The 20,406-nt window shown below is 31.6% G+C and overlaps 1 protein-coding gene across 2 annotated transcripts in view; it reads left to right on the top strand.

Moving 5' to 3' along the window:
* The window catches only part of CSMD3 (CUB and Sushi multiple domains 3), a 1,575,929-nt gene that overhangs the window by 1,327,431 nt on the left and 228,092 nt on the right, over nt 1-20,406 (top strand). Inside the window, exon 33 of one of the 2 annotated variants that reach the window (XM_031954893.1) lies at nt 19,973-20,086. The exons of the other annotated variant lie outside the window; for it this stretch is intronic. Coding sequence (XP_031810753.1) covers nt 19,973-20,086 — 114 coding nt within the window. The remainder of the gene's footprint in view (nt 1-19,972; nt 20,087-20,406) is intronic. 2 annotated transcript variants of the gene reach the window in all.

Here is a 20,406-nt window from a genome sequence, read left to right as displayed (position 1 = left end):
AAAACCTACAAGTGAGCAAAGAAAAGTTGGACATTGCGAATATAATTTCTTCTACTATTATGTTTTTTTTTTCAATTGGAAATTGTTATATATTTTGAATCCTCCCTGATTTTCTGCTAAGTGTTCCACTGTCATTCTCATGCTTTCAGCTGAACATAAATAACAACTATATAGCTTTTTGGCTTGTCTTAAATTCCTTGGGAGACCATGGACAAGAATGACACAGAAGTGTCAGACATAGAAGTTTTATGAGCTGCTTAAGCTTATGGGCTCAAGCTTAGAGAACACATGTCCTAGAGAACTAACCCACAGGTCCTGAAAGTCCTTTTGATGATCTTCAAGACATTCTTTTTACATACAGTATGCTATTTCTGGGGGATCTTTGTAGAATTTTGATAAAACTTTCATTGTCTCATCTGCTCTGTGCATATGCTTCCATGAAATATTTTAAAATGCTAGTAGGATATTGGTGGGATTTTGGGATATAATCTAGTGTTCCAGTTTTTGGAAGTTCAGATTTAATGGGAAAACAATAAAGGAAGTAGGTAGGTTTCAAGGCTGAGGATGAGGTACTCTTTTATCCTGCACCTCCTAAGTAACTCTTCAAGGGAAGCCTAGATTATTCCCTCTCCTAGCTCTAGCTTACTTGGATCTCTTTGACTTGAATTGGCAATGTATCTTATTAATAACCCACTGGATATAACAATTTCATTTTAATCATTTAAACAGACATTCTATCAAAAATGGTCTTTTTTACACTTTTTCTTAAATCTGTTTGATTAATTCAATAGAGAAATATTCTTACTTCAATAAGGTATCAGGATTTATAATCTGAAAAAAAAACTTTATGGAAGTTCAGTGATTTAATTGATAAATTTAGTTGATTCTCTTTTTTCTAAATATGCTGATTTAGGGCTTACATTATCATAGGCCTATAATTATGTAGCGATGATTTAAGAGTTAAAAGAATTATTCCCTTTGGACAGTTTCTTAAATTGATACAGAGAAAAGTTAAATAACAACAACCAGGGTCTACCAAGGAAGCTTTTGAATCTGGATTTGTACTCAGTATTTTTTCCATCAGGCAGTATTACCTAAAAACAACAAAATAAAATGTCTCAAACTACAAAACTTTTTATTATAGTACTTCTGCCATATTTATTAAGAATTTCAAAATACTTATAAAAATAATTTTCTTGAAGAATTATTATTGCTTATGCTAAAATTATTGTTGTATTCTAAAATTAACAACAAAAGAAAAAAGAACAAAGCATTTTCTCCCATATACAACTTGTCTCAGTTTGACTCACTGTAGTACCTTGTATGAAATCTCTAATAACAAGAGGCCATAAAATCCAAATGAACAGAATTTATAATGTCCACAATATTGTGATTCACTTTTTAAAAGATTTGACAACTTAATTTACATTCAAGGAAGTCCTGTCAAATAAGATTGATAATTGCTTAAATAATATTTACTTGTTTAAGATAAAACAAGGGAAATGGGGGAATAGATACTGAAATATAGAACTTGACATGTTATGATGACTCTTATATTGTACTTCCTTGAAAATAATTGATACTATTTCATCAGTTTTTAATGGTTTTATTTTTTCTTAAATACCATATCCACTATTTTATAATAACATCAGTTTATCCCATGATCATTTTTGTTCCAAGAGTACCAAATATGTGGGAGTCCACTCATGTCTAAGAGTACTTATAAAAATAAGAAAACAGATCAATTGAACTCTGGGAGTCAAAATTCATCATGTATCTCCACTAGCATTTACTGTGTATAGCCAACACATAAAAACTATTAGAGCCCAGAATCTCTGTGCTGAGTTCCTAATGTAGCATTCTTAACAAGTGTGTTGTTAGGAGGGTTTTCAGTAAAGTAAAAAGTGTCTTGTCCAAAGGCAAAACATGATAACTGTGGGGAAATCTGGTTTCTTTAGTGAATTATTTGAATTATAAATAAATAAAAATTATTTATATGGAGACTAGAAAGAACACTTGCAAACCTTGAATGGTTTATTTGGAACTTATTTGGATAATAAATACATAAAAATTTATTTATTTATATGGAGACTAGATAGAACACTGGAAAACTTCCATATAAATTATCTAGGATTATTGTTGTTTGCTTAGACTAGGGTGTTTAAGTTCAATGTGACTTTTGAACATTAAAGCTCAATAATTTAATGTTTTTTTTAAATCATAGTGGATTCCACTCCATTGGATTCATTGCTTTTTCTTATCCCACCTGTCAAGTCAATTAACAAACTTATACATTTACTATGTGCCAGAAATGTGCTTTTAAGACTCTTTGTTCACGTCCTCCAGAAAATCTTCCATGATAAATCAAATGAACTTGTTGGAGTACTTTCTCAAGATCATTTTATATTGTGTGTGTAGCAACAATGCACATGACTTCAGTTTTAGTTACATTTTATTTCTTTATTATAGGGTATATGGCATGTTCAGAGATAACTAGGCTCTCTGATTTTAAAGTTTGATGAACTCTTTTCACAACTGCTTATACAGTTTTGATATCCACATGATGCTCAAATTTCTCCTATGACTTCAAGAAACTGTAGCATATATAGTGGTCATATTCTGGTACACTAGTTTTTGCAAATGACTTAAACCAGGTTGAGGCTAATCCAGGCCTCAAATCTATGACTTAAGTGGATGTTTTGTTCAAACATGTTGGGACTTCCCCTCTGGGTAATGCACAGATGGGAACAATTTGTTCGAATAGCCATGGAGGCACTTAAATCACCTCTGTAGAATACTTAAAGTTTAGTAAACAATGAAGACACGATAATCATGCATTCTTTGCTAGGCCATTATGTGTTATATTGACTTTTTTCTTGCCATTGCACTTCTATTACAATTCTGCCTCACTTAAATCTAATTTATGCACAAGTCAAAACAGCATCTGGTGGCATCACAATTCCTCTTCAAAAATAAAAAAACAAACACACTTCTGGTAAAGATGGCAGAGAGGACATATGCATCTATCTAAGCTCTTTCTTGCTCTCAGAATACTTTTTTTTTAATGATAAGGGCTTGGAATTAGTGCTTGACTGAAAAAAAAAAATACAAATACATTACCAAGATAAGATATCCTTGAAATTCACCAGAAAAGGTCTGTTTTTGCTCACTGGCAGGGATGGTTAGGCCAGGTGCAGACTGCAGGCAGGTAGCAAGAGCATGGAAGGCAGCTCACACTGAGCAGACTGGAGGGGTTGGGGTATAGTTGCAGCTGTCAGAAAACTTGTGGGGAGAACTTTACGCAGTGTGAACTTCTTTTCCCTGGCAGCAAGCTAATAGATCAGCAAAGAAGCTACAAACACAGGTGGTAAAGACTTCAATCCTGAAAGACTGGGGTCTCTTCGGACCTGACCACACCCACCCAACACCCAGAGTGACTCAGCACACTCTCAGAGTCTCAGAAAGCAACAGCTGTGCAGATGCAGTGCAGCCATTGCTGTTCCACCGCTGCTACATTGCTACCTCTGGTAGTCTGTAGCGGAAGCTTGGTAACATCACACTACCCCAAAAGCAGACTGCATTGGCTTTTTTGTTTGTTTGTTTTGTTTGATTCTTTTTTGTCAAAATGAACAAAACATTAAAGCAAACTCTAATTATAGATAACTTCTATATGGATAGAGAGCAGATTTCAAACCCTGAGGAGACTAAAAACCAATTGTCTCCAGATGAATCCCAAAAGGGGGATATGATCTGGTCCCCATCACACAAGACTATCATAGAAGAAATTAAAAAGGCTCTTACAAGAGAGCTAGAAGAAAAATGGGGAAAGAAAAGGGAAGGTTGGCAAAAGTGTCTGGATAAGTCATCCCACTCATTTAAAGATAGAGCGGATAAAAAAATCAAATCCCTGAAAAACAGAATTAGTGAATTGCAAAATGTAAACAATTCTAAGAAATACAGAATTAGTGAATTGAAAAACAAAAGAAAGAAAGAAAATAGCTCTCTAAAAAATAAATTGGTGAAATGGAAAAAAAAATCATAGAACAAAACAACTCACTTAAAAATTCAATTGGACAATTATAAAAAGAAATTTTAAAAGTAAGTGAAGAAAATAATACATTAAAAATCAGAATTGAACAAGTGGAAATGAATGACTCAAGAAGACACAAAGAATCAGTCAAGCAAAACCAAAAAAAAAAAAAAAAAAAAAAAAAAAAAAAAAAAAAAAAAAAAAAGAGAAAAGAAAAGAAAAGAAACAATGAAGAAAAATGTTAAATAACTACTTGTGAAAACAACAGGCCTAGAAAATAGATCTAGGAGAGATAATCTTAGAATTATTGGACTTCCTGAAAATTATGATGAAAAAAAGGCCATAGAAACAATTTTCCAGGAAATTATCAAAGAGAATTGCCCAAATATTTTAGAAACAGAGGGTAAAATAAACATTGAAAGAATTCATCGATCACCTACTAAAAGAGACACCAAAATCAAAACTCCAAGAAATATTGTGGCTAAGCTCCAGAATTATCACACCAAGGAAAAAATACTACAACCAACTAGGAAAAAAAATCAAATTATAGAGGAGACACAATAAGGATTACTCAGGATCTGGTAGCATCCACATTAAAGGATTGAAGGGCCTGGAATCTGATATTCCAGAAAGCTAAGGAACTTGGTATGAGAAAGAATAATTTACCCAGCAAAAATGAGCATTTTTTTCCCAGGGAAGAAGATGGACATTCAATAAAATAGGTGAATTTCCTCTATTTCTGATGAAAAAATTGCGACTAAACAAAAAGTTTGATCTCCAAATATAGGACTCAAGAGAAACATAAAAAGGTAAAAAGAAATCTTGGGAACTATGTTTCTGTTTTGAATATACATAAAGAACACATGTATAATTTGATTTTACAGTTATAAAAAAAAATTAGAGGTAGAAAGGAAATTGTATCAGAAAAAGGGTAAAGTGGAGGCACTACACTTCACAAAGAGGCAAAAAAAAAAAAACCTATTATATCTGAGAGAAAGAAGGGAGGGGGATAAACACAGTGTGTATCTTACTCTCATCAGAATTGGTTTAAAGAGAAAAACATTAGACACATTCGATTTACAGAGATATTTCTCCCACCTTAGTGAAAAGTGGGAGGGGAAAAGGGAAAAGGGAAAGAGTAAGCAAAGGGGAAGAGAATACAGAAATTGTGTGGAAAAGGGGTAAGAAAAGGGGAGGAACTCTAAGGTGGGGGGAGGAATACTAAAAAGGAAGGTTTGTGAAAGGCAAGTGGTGCTCACAAGTTTAATACTGGGGAAGGGGGGAAAAGGGAAGGAGGAAGAAAAGGAGAAAAGCATAAGCAGGGGTTAACAAGATAGCAAGAAATACAGAATTAGTAATTTTAACCATAAACATGAATGGGGTAAACTCCCCCATAAAACAGAAACAGATAGTAGACTGGATTAAAAGCCAGAATTCTACAATATGTTGCTTACAGGAAACACACTTGAAGCAGGGCAATACACACGGAGTAAAGGTAAAAGGCTGGAGCAGAATCTACTATGCTTCAGTTGAATTCAGAAAAACAAGGGTAGCCATCCTGATCTCGGTCAAGCAAAAGCGAAAATTGGTAATTGGTAATTAGGTAATTAAAAGAGATAAGGAAGGGGATTATATCTTGTAAAGGGTAGCATACATAATTAAGCAATACCAATATTAAACATATATGCACCAAGTCATGTCAGCATCTAAATTCTTGAAAAAGAAATTAAGAGAGCTACAAAAAAATAAAGGGTGAAACTATAATAGTGGGAAATCTCAACCCTGTGCTCTCAGCATTAGGTAAATCAAACCACAAAATAAATAAGAAAGAAGTCAAAGAGGTAAATAGAACACTAGAAATTTAGCTATGATAGGTCTTTGGAGAAAAAATAAATGGAGACAGAAAGAAATACACTTTCTTCTCAGCAGTTCATATAACCTATACAAAAATTGACCATATATTAGAACATAAAACCCTCAAATTCAAATGCAGAAAGGCAGAAATAGCAAATGAATCCTTTTCAGATCATGATGCAATGAACATTACATTGAATAAAAAGCAGGGGGAAATAGACCAAAAAAAAATTTGGAAACTAAATGATCTCATCCTAAAGAATGATTTGGTGAACCAGCAAATCATAGACATAATTAAAAATTTCACCCAAGAAAATGATAATAATGAGATATCATACCAAAATGTGTGGGATGCAGCCAAAGCGGTAATAAGGGGAAATTTTATATCTCTAAAGGCCTACTTGCATAAAATAGAGAAAGAGAAGGTCAACAGATTGGGCTTGCAACTAAAAAAGATAGAAAAGGAACAAATTAAAAAACCCCAGTCAAACATTAAACTTGAAATTCTAGAAATAAAAGGAGAGATTAATAAAATTGAAAGTTAAAAAAATAATAAATTAATAAATAAAACTAAGAGTTGGTTTTATGAAAAAAAAAATAGATAAACCCTTAGTAAATTTGATTTAAAAAAGGAAAGAGGAAAATCAAATTGTTAGTCTTGAAAATGAAAAGGGAGAACTTACCACTAATGAAGAGTAAATTGGAGAAATAATTAAGGAGTTACTTTGCCCAACTATATGCTAATAAATTTGATAACTTAAATGAAATGGAAGAATACCTTCAAAAATAAAGCTTGCCTAGATTAACAGAGAAAGAAGTAAATTGGTTCAACAATCCCATTTTAGATAAAAGAAATAAAACAAGCTATTATTCAACTCCCTAAGAAAAAACCCCAAGACCAGAGGGATTTACATGTGAATTCTACCAAACATTTAAAGAACAATTAACTCCAATGCTATATAAACTATTTGAAAAAATAGGGATTGAAGGAGTCCTACCAAATTCCTTGTATGACACCGACATGATACTGATACCTAAACCAGGTTGTTTGAAAACAGAGAAAGAAAATTGTAGACCAGTCTCCCTAATGAATATCAATGCAAAACTCTTAAATAAAATATTAGCAAAAAGATTACAGAAAATCATCCCCAGGATAATATGCCATGACCAAGTAGAATTCATATCAGGAATGAAGGACTGGTTCAATTAGGAAAACTATTAGCATAATTGACTATATCAATAACCAAATTAACAAAAACCATATGATCATCTCAATAGATGCAGAAAAAGCATTTGATAAAATCCAACATTCATTCCTAAGAAAAACACTTGAGGGTATAGGAATAAATGGACTTTTCCTTAAAATAATTAGGAGTATCTATTTAAAACTGTCAGTAATCATCATTTGCAATGGGGATAAACTGGAACCATTCCCAATAAGATCAGGAGGGAAACAAGGTTGCCTCCTATCACCATTACTATTCAATATTGTATTAGAAAGTCTAACTTCAACAAAAGGGGTCAAGAAAGAGATTAAAGGAATTAGAATAGGTAATGAATAAACCAAATTATCACTCTTTGCAGATGATACACAGGTATATTTAGAGAACCCCAGAGATTCTGCTAAAAAGCTATTAGAAATAATCCACAACTTTAGCCAAGTTGCAGGTTACAAAATAAATTCACATAAATCTTCAGAATTTTTATAAATGACCAACAAAATCCAATAGCAAGAGATATAAAGAGAAATTCCACTCAAAATAACTGTTGATAGCAAAATATTTGGGAATATATCTGCCAAAGGAAAGTCAGGAATTATATGAGCAAAACTACAAAACACTTTCCACACAAAGTCAGATTTAAACATTTGGAAAAATATTAAGTGCTCTTGGATAGGCCCGAGCAAATATAATAAAGATGACAATACTAATAAAACTAATCTATTTATTTAGTGCTACACCAATCAGACTCCCAAGAAACTATTTTAATGACCTAGAAAAATATAACAAGAAATGCATATGAAGGAACAAAAGGTCAAGAATTTTAAAGGTACTGATGAAAAAAAAATTCAAATGAAGGCAGTCTAACTGTACCTGATTTAAAACTATATTATAAAGTAGCAGTCACCATTTGTTATTGGCTAAGAAATAGACTAGTTGATCAGTGGAATAGGTTAGGTTCACAGGAGAAAATAGTCAATAGCTATAGCAATCTAATGTTTGACAAATCCAAAGATCCCAACTTTGGGGAGAAGAATTGACTGTTAGACAAAACCTGCTAGGAAAACTGGAAATTAGTATGGCCGAAACTAGGCATGGACTCATACTTAACACCATATACCAAGGGAAAAGTTGGAACAGAAGTGAGTTCAAGGGACAATGTTGTAAAAATTAACTTGCATATGTTCTGTCAATAAAAAGCTATTAAAAAAATAAACAACAAAATAACTCTTACTGTATTATTAGCCCACATCTCCTTCAGCTCATGTATTTCTTTGATTATAAAATTTGGAGCCTCATTCTTTGTAGAAAATACTTTGCTTTTTGCTTATAGCTACTATTTGTCTTTCTAATATTCCATGACTCAAATATATGGGGAATCTTGAGAACTATATTGAGGCTAAAAAAATGTATAATTACATTTACTGGATCTTGGGATCAAGTTAGACATACTTGTCATATGTTTTAAAATTAATTGCTTTAATTAGATAAAGAGTTGATTTGAAATGGCTTTAGTAAAAATAAAATATAATTGAGATCAGGGAATATGTGGTAGGTATTTTTGGAGCAAGGAATTATTAGAGAGGGAAGATTAATAGGATAAAAAATATAGATGATGTTTTTTTTTTGGACAATGAGAGTGCAATTTGATTCATGAAGGACAAGGAAATATAATGAAGTGAATATTAACTGGAAAAGAATAAAATAAAATTTATTAACTTCCATAAATTTTGTTATTTCAATTTGAACCAATAATTATAATGCAATATTCCCTTTTGCTATAGTCACTTTTTTATATAATTTGGCTTTGCATTATGGATGGAGTGATATTTATTCTTAAAAACCATAAACAGAATAAAGAAAAGAAAAGAAAGAAATGAAATATGAAGTAGAGTAATAACCAAACCCAAATGGCAGAAAATTAATTAAATGTAGAGAAAGCAGACTTTTATGATTTCATCCTGTCAAGGTCAAATGTTCTGAGGCTGCCATGCGTTAACAGAAGTATTGAGTATGACTCTTGTCAGAAAATGAAACCATATTAAAATTCTTGCTGGTACCAAGTATTGGAGAAACCATCATCAAGTAAAAGAAAGGAGAAGGAACTTGGTCTATGTTGCAAGTTTGCCTCACTGAAGCAACTTTTGCTCCTAAAGTTCATCTCTGTGTCAGTTAACACTAAACTTTAAAAAATACTTTTGTTATTTCCCTGTAACATTTAAAATATTTTTAAAGATTTATTTTAAAAACTTAAGTGTTTCAGATTCTCTCCTTTATCCTCCTTTCCACCCCTATTAAGGAAGCACATAGCACTAAATTTTCAAAATTTGATTCCCATTATCAAAACTTGTTCAAAAAACTTAAAAGCTCTATTTTCTATGATTTGATTCAAGATCCCCAGAGCTGGATAATCCATTTTAAAATCTTCCCATCTAATTCTCCCTCCTCTAATGAGGAGAATGAAAAAAATGTTTAGATTCTTTTGTAGAATCTACAAAATTCTGTAGAATGAAATTTAATGATTTTAAGTAGTGAAAAAAAAGGATTTTTAAAATTTTTGGGGTCAGATGACTTCTCCAGATTTAGTCAACAAAGTGTTGAAAGTTTAAGAGTTTGCCTGAAAGACTTAGAGTGTGCTTTAAATATTGTAGTAGAAAATAGGGAGCTATATAAAATGAGGATGGTAAATAAGAGAGGTCTATAGGTGATGTAATGAACAAATAACTAGACTTGGACTCTAAAAAACCTGAACCCAAATCCTGCCTTAGTTATTTACTACCTAAGTAACACTGAACAGCACACTAATTTTCCATTTCCCTTGATTTCCTCATCTGTAAAATGAGAATAATGATAGTATCTGTGTCCTACCATTGGACAATAAGGTAGCACAGTGGGCAGAAGTGCCATAACTGAAGCCAAGAAGACTTATCTTCCTGAGTTTAAAAAAAAAATAGGTTTAGACACTTACTAGCAGCATGACCCTAGGCAAGTGACTCCTTTGCCTTATTTTCCTCTGTAAAATGAGCTGGATAAGGAAATGATAAACCAATCCAGTATCTTGCTAAGAAAACGTCAAATGGGGTCCCAAAGCATCAGATATGATTGAAACAATGAAACAACAAACATTTGCTAAGGTTATTGTAGTGATGCAGTGATAAACTAGGATAAGATTTGTGAGACACTTAACAACCCTTAAACTGTTATGTAATTACTACCTATTGTAATTGTTATTAAATTGGAATAAAGCTATTGAATTTAGAAATAAAATAATGTATAGGAATAGGTATAGCCTCCTCTTCCTCAGCTTCTCCACAATGATCTGGAAAATAAGAATCCTTTTCAAGAAATTCAGGGGGAGAAAACAACAACAACAATATTATAAGTTATTCTTCTAGCACATTTCTCTATAGGGAAATAGAGATTTGTAGACTCTAGGGACAAGGTTTGGCCCAAAGTATAGAGCAAATCAGTTCAGGCTGTATACTAGTCAAGACGAGGTCCCAGATATGGCTTGGAGATGCCTAAAGTTGTGTGGAATAAAACTGCCTGGGAACAGCTCTGTAGCTTGCTACCAAATTCTGCATCATAAATCCTGGGTTATCTGGGGGATGGCACAAGAGTTAGGTGTGGCATTCCATAATAAGGATTTATTATAAAACACAGTGTGTGTACTATGAATTTACAATTAAGAAACAGTTATGTGGCTTAGATCCCAGCAGTTTCGATTTTTAGTCCAGTCTAAAGCTTTCAGAGGAATAACCAGGGCACAAATATAACAAAAGGAGAAGTTACTCTGAAAACTGTCAATCTGAACAAGTAGAAGTTTCTATCTGGAGCTTGGATCCAGAATTGCTCTTATTGAAACTCCAAATGAGGCCAACCCTTAAGTCTATTGTTTAAACAAACCCCAAACTAGGCTAAAACTTGCAGAATTAAGTCCAGTGAGAAAGTAATCAGTCCCTTCTTTAGCTCAGACCACTTTGGGACCACAGATAGCTTACAAATAACTAGTCTGAACTGTGTCTAAGATTCTAGAATAATGGAACAATCAGTCCCGCCAAGAAAATCAACATAACCAGCTCAGATCTTCCTTCCAGAATTGTATAAAAACTGCCTCTAACAATGACCAGGAAGATGAACAAATAACAACAAAGAATTTATCATTAAAAAAAAAAAAACTGTTACAATTATAGGGATGCTCAAGACACAAACTAAGAAGAGAATGACTCCAAAACATCCACTAGCAAAAGATTAAAGAAAAAAAAAAAGAAGAAGAAGAAGGGGAGAATTATATGTGCTTGTGTGTTTATATGAGCATATGTGTGTTTTATATAAATTTGTGTATAAGTTACTTTAAGGCTGAAATAATTCCCTTATGGTACATATCTGTTGATTATTTATCAATCTCCTCTTTTTGCTCTCGTCTATTACTTTTATCTTTTACTTCTGTTAGACTCCTTCCCATCTCTACTTCTCTCTACTTCTTTCTCTCTTTTCTTCAATTTCCCTTTTCTGTCTCCTTTTCCTGTATTATTCATGTCTTTGTTATCATAAACAAAGTTTGTTTTTAAAGACCTACCCCTGCTGGGGAAGAAAACAAAACAAACAAAAAATCATTTTATGCTGATGGCATATGTTTTTTTCTCTTCAGAGTTTGCCACCTTATTTCTTAAAGTTCAGTTCTGATCCTAGTTCTAAGTAATAAATATTAATATTGTACTTGTATTGAGAAATGACAAATACTATAGAAACGCAAATATGGCACTAGTATTTAATCTGTGTTCTCCCATTTCTGATGGTCAATTCTCCTTAGTAATGGTACACATATCCAGTCATTATTTATTTATCATGTATCTCTTTCAATTGGTCTTTATGTTAATATAGAATACTCTATTGAGGTAATTGTAATTAATAGCAGTATTACCATTAGCTTACATTGTTCTTATATTATAATAAGGTAGAAATATGATACTTCTGTGCAAGAGATATATAAGTAGCTCTTTCTGAATTTAGGGTCAATGTAAAGCTAGAAGCATGAACAGGGAAGTTTGTATGGTAATGTTCCAGTGTCTTATATTTAGAACTGGAGTTCCTACAAAGGAGTTGTCACTAATTAGAAATAAGTTTTCAATTAAATAACTTCTATATATAAACCTATTACTTCAGAGACTTTTATTATGAATTTATGTTTCATTGTCCGTATTCAGGGACATTGAGATGACTTTCTATTAAGAATCAGAATCAATTAAGCATATACATTTTAAAATAATATTTGATTTTTTTTTCCTTAGTTCTTTAACTGAAGCCAACAGAAACTATCACTGAGCAAAGAACATGCTGTTATGCTTAGCATGATTAATAGAGTTAACTGCATAGTAATTTTTAATATATGTTTGTATCAAGGGTGCATGGCATTATAATAGGCCAAGTATTGGAATGAAAAATCAGAAGATATAGATTTTAGTCCTGCCAGCTTATAACTTTTCTAATATACTGATTATGTCACCTAACTTTTTCTCTTTGGTAAAATGAGAGAATTAATTTAGAGTCTTTAAGTTACTTTCCATCTCTAAAGTTTCATGAATCCATGGAACAACTCTACAAACTATTTCAAATAAAAAAATGTCATAAAAATGACAAGAACTAATGTGATTTTAAAACCAACATGGGGTCAAGGAGTCAAGTTTATCATTACTGTTTCTAAGGTTCTGACAATAATTTCATGACTACAATATTAAAATCTTAATGAAAATTGTCATTGTAATATGACAATCTATATTGTATGACACATTCATTTTTCAGGTGCTAGGTAAATAAATGTTTACCATGACAGAACTGACAGCAATGTTCCTGAAGTAATTTCTTTTAAATTCTGTACTTACAGCAGATTATGAATCTATTCAAGCTACTTTTTCTAATGGAAATAATTATTTAAGATATTTTATAATAACATTTAATTTGTCACTTTTTTAAAAAATCCATAACTCATGGAATTTTTAGAGATAAAGCCCCAGCTGAATTTCTTCATGTTTTTCTTCCAGAATAATGACCTTTCTGATATGTGATATATTAAATAAGTATTTTTAAAATTAATTTATCTATTTTAATACACATTGCTTTATGAATCATGATAGGAGAGAAGAATCAGGACAAAAGAGAAAAAAACAGGGAAAGAAAAAAAGTGGAAACACAAAAGAAGTAAACATAGCATGTATTGATTTACATTCAATCTCCATAGTTCTTTTTCTGCATGAAAATAACATTTTCTGTCCAAAATCAGTTGGAATTGCTTTGGATCCCTGACCCACTGAGAAGAACCAAGTCTTTCATAGTTGATCATTATATATTTTTGCTATTATTGTGTACTTTATATTCTGGTTCTTCTTGTTTCACTCAGCATCAGTTCATGTCAATCTTTCCAGGCCTTTCCAAAATCAGCTTTTTCCATCATTTTTATTGAACAATAATATTCTATTAACTTCACATATCACAGCTTATTCAGCCATTCCCCAACTGGTGAACATATTTTCATTTTTTCAATTCTTTGTTATCACAAAGAGAGCTGCTACAAACATTTGTATACATGTGGGTCTTTTACCCTTCTTTATGATTTCCTTGGTTTATAGACCCAGTAGTGGCACTGTTGGGTCAAGGGTAATCACAATTTGATAGAAGCAGAGTTACAGCAGACAGTCAAAGAAAGAGACAGGGAAAGACACAGAGACAGAAAGAGAGAGGTGGAGTGAGATCATAAAGAAACAAACAGAGAGACAAAGAGGGATGAAGCAGTCCATTATATTTTTGGATAATTCTAATCTTCAGGGAAAATAAATAATTTCAATCTTAATTTTGCCTCTTTGCAGCTTCATTTGCAATCAATGTTACAAATGGCCTTCTTTGAGGCCAAGAAGAAAAATCTAGTTCAGTTTTTACAAAATAACCCTTCACACACTTTGAGGCAACTTATGTTTCTGAAGTTTTCTGCTCTCCAAAATAAATATCTCCAGTTACTTTAAATGATTCTCCTTTAAATTAATTAGCCTCCTTGAATGTTCTCTGGTTTATCAATATCCTTCTTCATAAAAACATAAAATACAAGGAAAATTTTGAAACAATCAGTTTGATGTCAAATATTAATTATAGTAGTAGCTATCTTAAAATTAAAGAATTTGGAAGTTGGGAAAAAATATTATAGATCATTTAGCACAACCCCTTAATCTGTGGATATATAATTTTACTTTTTTTTTTTTTTTAGTGAAATGGTCTCTGATCTTAAAGTGTTCATATTTTATTACAGTAGAGGTGACATTCATAAGGAAATGATTAATATATAAAGGATGAAGGAGAGAGCCAGGCAAAATGTGCTAGAAAAAATATTTTCAGTCTCATGGTTGAGTGAGGACTATATAGCCTTGCAGCTTCTGCTTGCAAATTTCAAATGACAAACAATCTAATTCTCTCCAAGGTAGCCCCTTCAGTTTTTGGCAACTCTAATTATTCATAATGTTATTTCTTTAGAATTTAAATTTCTTTCCCTGAAGCCACAATTCTGGTTCTTTTCTCCACAGCCAAATAAAACAAAGATAATCCCTCTTTCTTATGGCAGCTTTTCAGATAGTTGTAGAGCTATCATGTGTCTATCTAATTTTTTTTTTAATCCTCTGGCCTAAATACTATCATCCCCCAGTTATTTCAGCTAATTCATAATGAAGTAGAACATAGAATAAAAAGGGATGATGTTTTTGAGCAACACAAAATTTTCGTGCAAATAAGGTTTTCAGATTTAATTTAAAACACCTATTTACAAATATAACCAGGTCAAGTTAGAAGCAGCAGCATGTTGACTAGAATAACAGATGTATAAAATTGTGAATTTGACAAACATACCAAGATGTTTACTGGAATGGAATTGAGTATTGAGGAGTACCTTATTCCATTTTTTATTTGGAATATTATTTGAAATTAATTATTTAGAATATGAAATGTATGAAATATAAAATTTTATATGTAACCAACTTATATTTTCGTCTAATGACTAAAACCTAAACATAATTAGAGGAATATTTCAAATTATTTCTGTTTTCGTAATTAATGTTTATTAATTTAATTATAAAATATTTAATATTCATTACCTAATAGGATGCCATATTCAACAACAGAGATAAATGTTTTATCTCTGTATTATGTAAATGTATTATCTATCTCTCAGAGGTGTTGGGTTAGAAAATGCTTTTCAATTCTGAAAGCACTATAGAAGATTGACTCAGTGTAGGTTTTAATATAATTTTCATAGTGTACCAGTCTTGAAGAGTTGGTATATTTGAAGAGTATGATATATTTGAATTACTTATACATTTTTATTTTCACTTATTCATAGGAAGCAAGGAAGAAAAGAAGGGAAGAAGGAAGGAAAGAAGGAAAGAAGGAAGGAAGGAAGGAAGGAAGGAAGGAAGGAAGGAAGGAAGGAAGGAAGAAAGGGAGGGAGGGAGGGAGGGAGGAAGGAAGGAAGGAAGGAAGGAAGGAAGGAAGGAAAAAGAGAGGAAAGGAGGGAGGGAGAATGGAGCAATTTTCCAGAATCACTAGCTGTTGTCTAAGGTTCTGAGTTTAGGCCTAACATTCCATTCAATGAGCTATCAAGTAGTCATATATGTGTGAATATGGCTGTGGCTGTGGATGTGGGTGTGGATGTATACACACACACACACACACACACTTATCCCCAGTGATGCTCTGCATTTGTTTCTCCATGGTCCTTTCAGTGAAATAAGTGTTAAATACTATAACTGCCACTATTTAATTGTGCTGAAGTATTGTCAATCACCAAAACAAACCCAACGTATGCAGTAGTTCTAGAAGGAAACATACTTAATAAAGTGATAAAATAGGAAGGCTAAAAGAAGGATCCCTTCTGTGAGCCTTTGTGGGATTACATTATACAAACAAGGAATAAGAACATTTCCACAGTTGGCTTCATATAGGTAGTATTAATCTCTAGAATGGTATTTTATGATCTAAATCAACAGGTACGTCAACATAATTTGGAGAATTAAAAATACATGTTTTGAAAGGGCTCCAAATAAGACCCAAGCAAACACAAAACAAGCCATGGATTATATCTAAGCATTCCTTGCAACCATCTAGAACATCTCTAAAGTCAACTTGACCTCTACAGTAAGCTTTACATTGGACAACTTTCTAGCCTCAAAAAAATAGCTTCAAATAATATTAATAAAGAATAAAAATTTAAATATTTTCTCATGCCGTCAGAATAATAATAATTAAGGGACAAACATGTGTGTGTGGGTGTACATGCAATTCAAATATAAGAAGGTCCAACAAAATAGAATGTATTGATCATACTTGGTAACTATGTAAACACAACCTTTTTGAGACTCAGTTTCCTCCTCTATATAAGAGGAATAAAAATGTTAAACTACCTACCTCAAAGGTTTATTGTGAGAAAAGCATCTTGGAAACCCTAAAGTACTATATATAAAACTGGATTTAGGGATAGATTTATCATCTAATAATTACTGAAAACTAACTCAATGAAAGCCTTTACTGTGTATTTACCTGATGGTGCTTAATAAACTTGTTTCAAAGAATACATGTGTATCAAAAATATTTATGTGGCACTTTATATATGTTGTTTTATTCTAATCAAAATCCTATCAATGTCATTGGATAGAATATTATAGGCATCATTATATCCATTACACAAATAAGGAAATGGAGCTTTGAAAACCTTAAGTAATTTACCTGGTTAAACAATGTTAGAGGCATAATTGAAATCAATAAGCCTTTTATTAAGCACTTACTACATTGAAGAAACTGTGCTAAGAATTAGGGATTAAAAGACAAAATGAAATACTCCTGGCCCTCAAAGAATTTGTTTTCTTCTGACTTTCAGTCTACTCCTTTATCTAGTATGCTGTTTTGTCTCCTTCACTAATTAACATTCATTTATTTATTGAATAACCATTTCTTTAATACCTATTTTTGTAAAAAAAATACAAAAATGTTGATGAGATAAAATAATTTGTTGCTTTAACTCTCATGTACCTTATAATTTATAAAACGTTTAGGACAATATGTAAGAATGTAATTATTATTTTAATAGAGACATTATGGAGCAATTATACAATACTATGTCAAAGATGGCTATCTGATAAGAATATGTCATCATACAAGGTTCAAGAAAGGAAGAAAATTATTTCTGAAAAGGGGGGATGTGGCATAAAATTTGGTATGAAGATCAAATGGCATTTCATTTCTGCATTTGATAAAATAGCTAGGTTTTCAACAAGTGAGGATGAGTGAAGTCATTTTAAGCAAGATCAATTACAAGAACAACAATACAGAAACTGGAAATTATCTGATAATAAACACTGAATGGCAAATATTCCCATTTGGCTACAGCACAACCCATAAAACTTTCAGCAATAGGTCTTTGGAAGAACCAAAGCAATTCATAGTAACTATTAGTGTAGCAGCTTATAAGTAAATAAAACTCATGGAAAATATTTTTTTTTTGCTGAAACTCTGGGTCAAATTTACAAGTTAGTGCTGGTGGTCATTCAAAGAAAAGAATCTGCACACTCAAATAAATAATTGATTAAGGCATTAGTATTAGAGGTAATGACAAGTTAACAAAATGAAAGAACACGTTTTTACTGTGCATCTGATTTAAACAGAAATATTAGAATACAACTTTTTAAAACTTCTAACTGAAAATACTGAGAATCTCAAATGATGGATAAGCAAAGGGGGAAAAAGAGAGGAAAAAACCCCACAGACACAAAGACATATGCAGAGATTTATATTTTTCAAGTGTTTCAAATTCTCTTTTTGTCTGGCTGAGATAGTTGAATGTTTTATGTGTGGGAAGTGGGACATATTGAAAATGAAATGTTCTTTGATTGCAGAACAAAAGAACTGTGAGGAATTCACAATTCTTTCTCACTTATTTGTTTAAATCTAAACTTACTGGTACATGAACTACAAGCTGAGAAAGCATATGTTAAAAAACAAACTTTCATTGTAAATTAACTTATGTTATTATGAATCATTTATCAAAGAATAGAAACCCTTCAGTTTATAATGGAATTGTCTGAAATAAAATATTTGCAAAACACCAAGAAATAGGAGTATTAATACAAGTAACTCTGCACAACAGGAGGAAATTATTTTTATATATTGATCCATAATTATTTCAAAATAAAATTTAATATCCTAAAACTCATGAATATATACTTTGGGGAAATATTCTTAGGAGACAATATGTGTAATTTTTGTATATTTAATATTTTATTTTGTATTATTTCCAATTCATCATAGGTAATTGACAGGAATCCACATAAGAGTTCTAGCTTTATTGTTTATAGACTAAGACTAAGAGGAATCTATGATCTTAAATCCTAAGAAAGAACTACAATATAATGGGGAAGGGTTTTCCCCATTCCAAATCAGAATTTTGATAATTTTGTTTTCAGGAAGCATTCAAAATTATGGTCCCCAGAAACTGAAAACAGTATGATTGCTATTAAATTGTTCTTTTTATACTAACAGCAAATTACCTGCTGTGTTTTACATCTTCCTTTCCTTTAAAAAGAATTGGACTGAGATCACCAGCTAATTTTAATGGGCCACAGAATACAAGTATTTATTATGAGTAATTATTTTCATATAAATCTCTGGGTAGGATTTATCTCAATGAAGAAACCATTAGGTTTCCAAATAGATATGTTTATCTCAACAGTGGTCATGGAGATCTGTATGTTCAGAGAATAGTAAAATTCCAGTATTGTTTTTTAACTGTTTAAAAAAAAAAAAAAAAGTTGAAAAACAGTCCAAAGACCTAATGGGGAATTATCATATTTTGAAATGATTGCAAGTATGTTTTATTTTCATCATTTTTGAATGAACTGTTTTAATGAAATATAAAAGCATAGGGTTTTTTGTTTGAAGTATCTATTTTTAGATTCATTATTTAGAAATCTAGAAAGCACACTTCCTCTTCACTGGGGCCAGATCTTATCTACCAGGTTCTAGATTTTGTGGACCATTATGCAATTGGATCAATTTTTACAAATAAACGTTTGCATTTGTATGCAAGATACAGATAAAATGAAATCTTAGGGCAATTTAAAAAAAATTATATTGGTAAGTATTTCAAAATTGTTTATACAGTAGAAAGATACATTCACTGATAAATACTGTTTTTTAAAGAATCTCAGTTGCATGAGGAATCACAATACAATTGAATTTCCCAGGTACATTTCATCACTGTTAAGAAATCATTTTAACATCAACTTATGAAAAAAAATGTACAGTACCCAAAAGAAATATCATCCTAATAAACTGTTTCAAAGAATGAAAGTATTAGCAGAAGCTTAAGCATGATGAGATAGCATTTCAAATAATATGCCAAAGAAAAATAAAATTCCCCAAAATTTATTACTTCATTTTAGTTAATTGTATAAAGTGGAGGGAAAACTAGAAAGAGAAGAGAGTCACAAAGTTATCAGAAACAAGCTACGGAAATAAAAATGTAGATATTACAATGTATAAATTATCAATTTTGCTATTTATTATTTGAATTGAAATATGTAAATACAGTTTCCTCAGAATCAGTTTTTTTTTTCATGATTCTGTTGATGTTATGAGATACTCATTATTTCTATGATTTGAAATATTTTTTCAGGGAAAACAACCAATTGGCAATTTTCCACTTTGAAATGTAGGGGAAAAAATTACTATCATATTGTAATACTTTGTTCTCTCTCTCCTCCTCTTTCTATTTTTTGTTTTGTTTTGTTTTTGGATGGTTGGTGATTTTATGTTGCTTCTCCTGGTTCCTGTTGATCAGTGGTGTTTGGCCAGTTTGTATTTTTCCAGACATCACTCCACGATGTGGTTGAGGTGTATGATGGGCCAACTCAGCAATCTGCTCTGTTATCTTCCCTCTCAGGATCCCATTCAGGTATCCTTTAATAGAACTGACATGCTTCAGTTATTGACTTAGTACTGATTGTGATGGGTACCATAGTGAAAGTTGAGATATATGTCATCCTTTCTTAGAAACAAATTAAGTTGAAAATGTAATCATAGTTTAAAAAAGAAAGTCAATTAGAAGTTACTCAAAAGCCAATTGAACTAACACAGAATTGATTAAAAAAAAAAAAAAATTCTATGATCTACATTTCTTCTGGGACTGTGTCCTAGTATAAGACTAACTAAATTTTGCATTTATTAATTCATTTTGAAACAATATATGTAAAAATGATTTGGGGGGGAACATTG

The sequence above is a fragment of the Sarcophilus harrisii genome, chromosome 1 (genome assembly GCF_902635505.1).
Source record: "Sarcophilus harrisii chromosome 1, mSarHar1.11, whole genome shotgun sequence".
Taxonomy (NCBI): Eukaryota; Metazoa; Chordata; class Mammalia; order Dasyuromorphia; family Dasyuridae; genus Sarcophilus; species Sarcophilus harrisii.
This window is presented reverse-complemented; position numbering and strand designations above follow the sequence as displayed.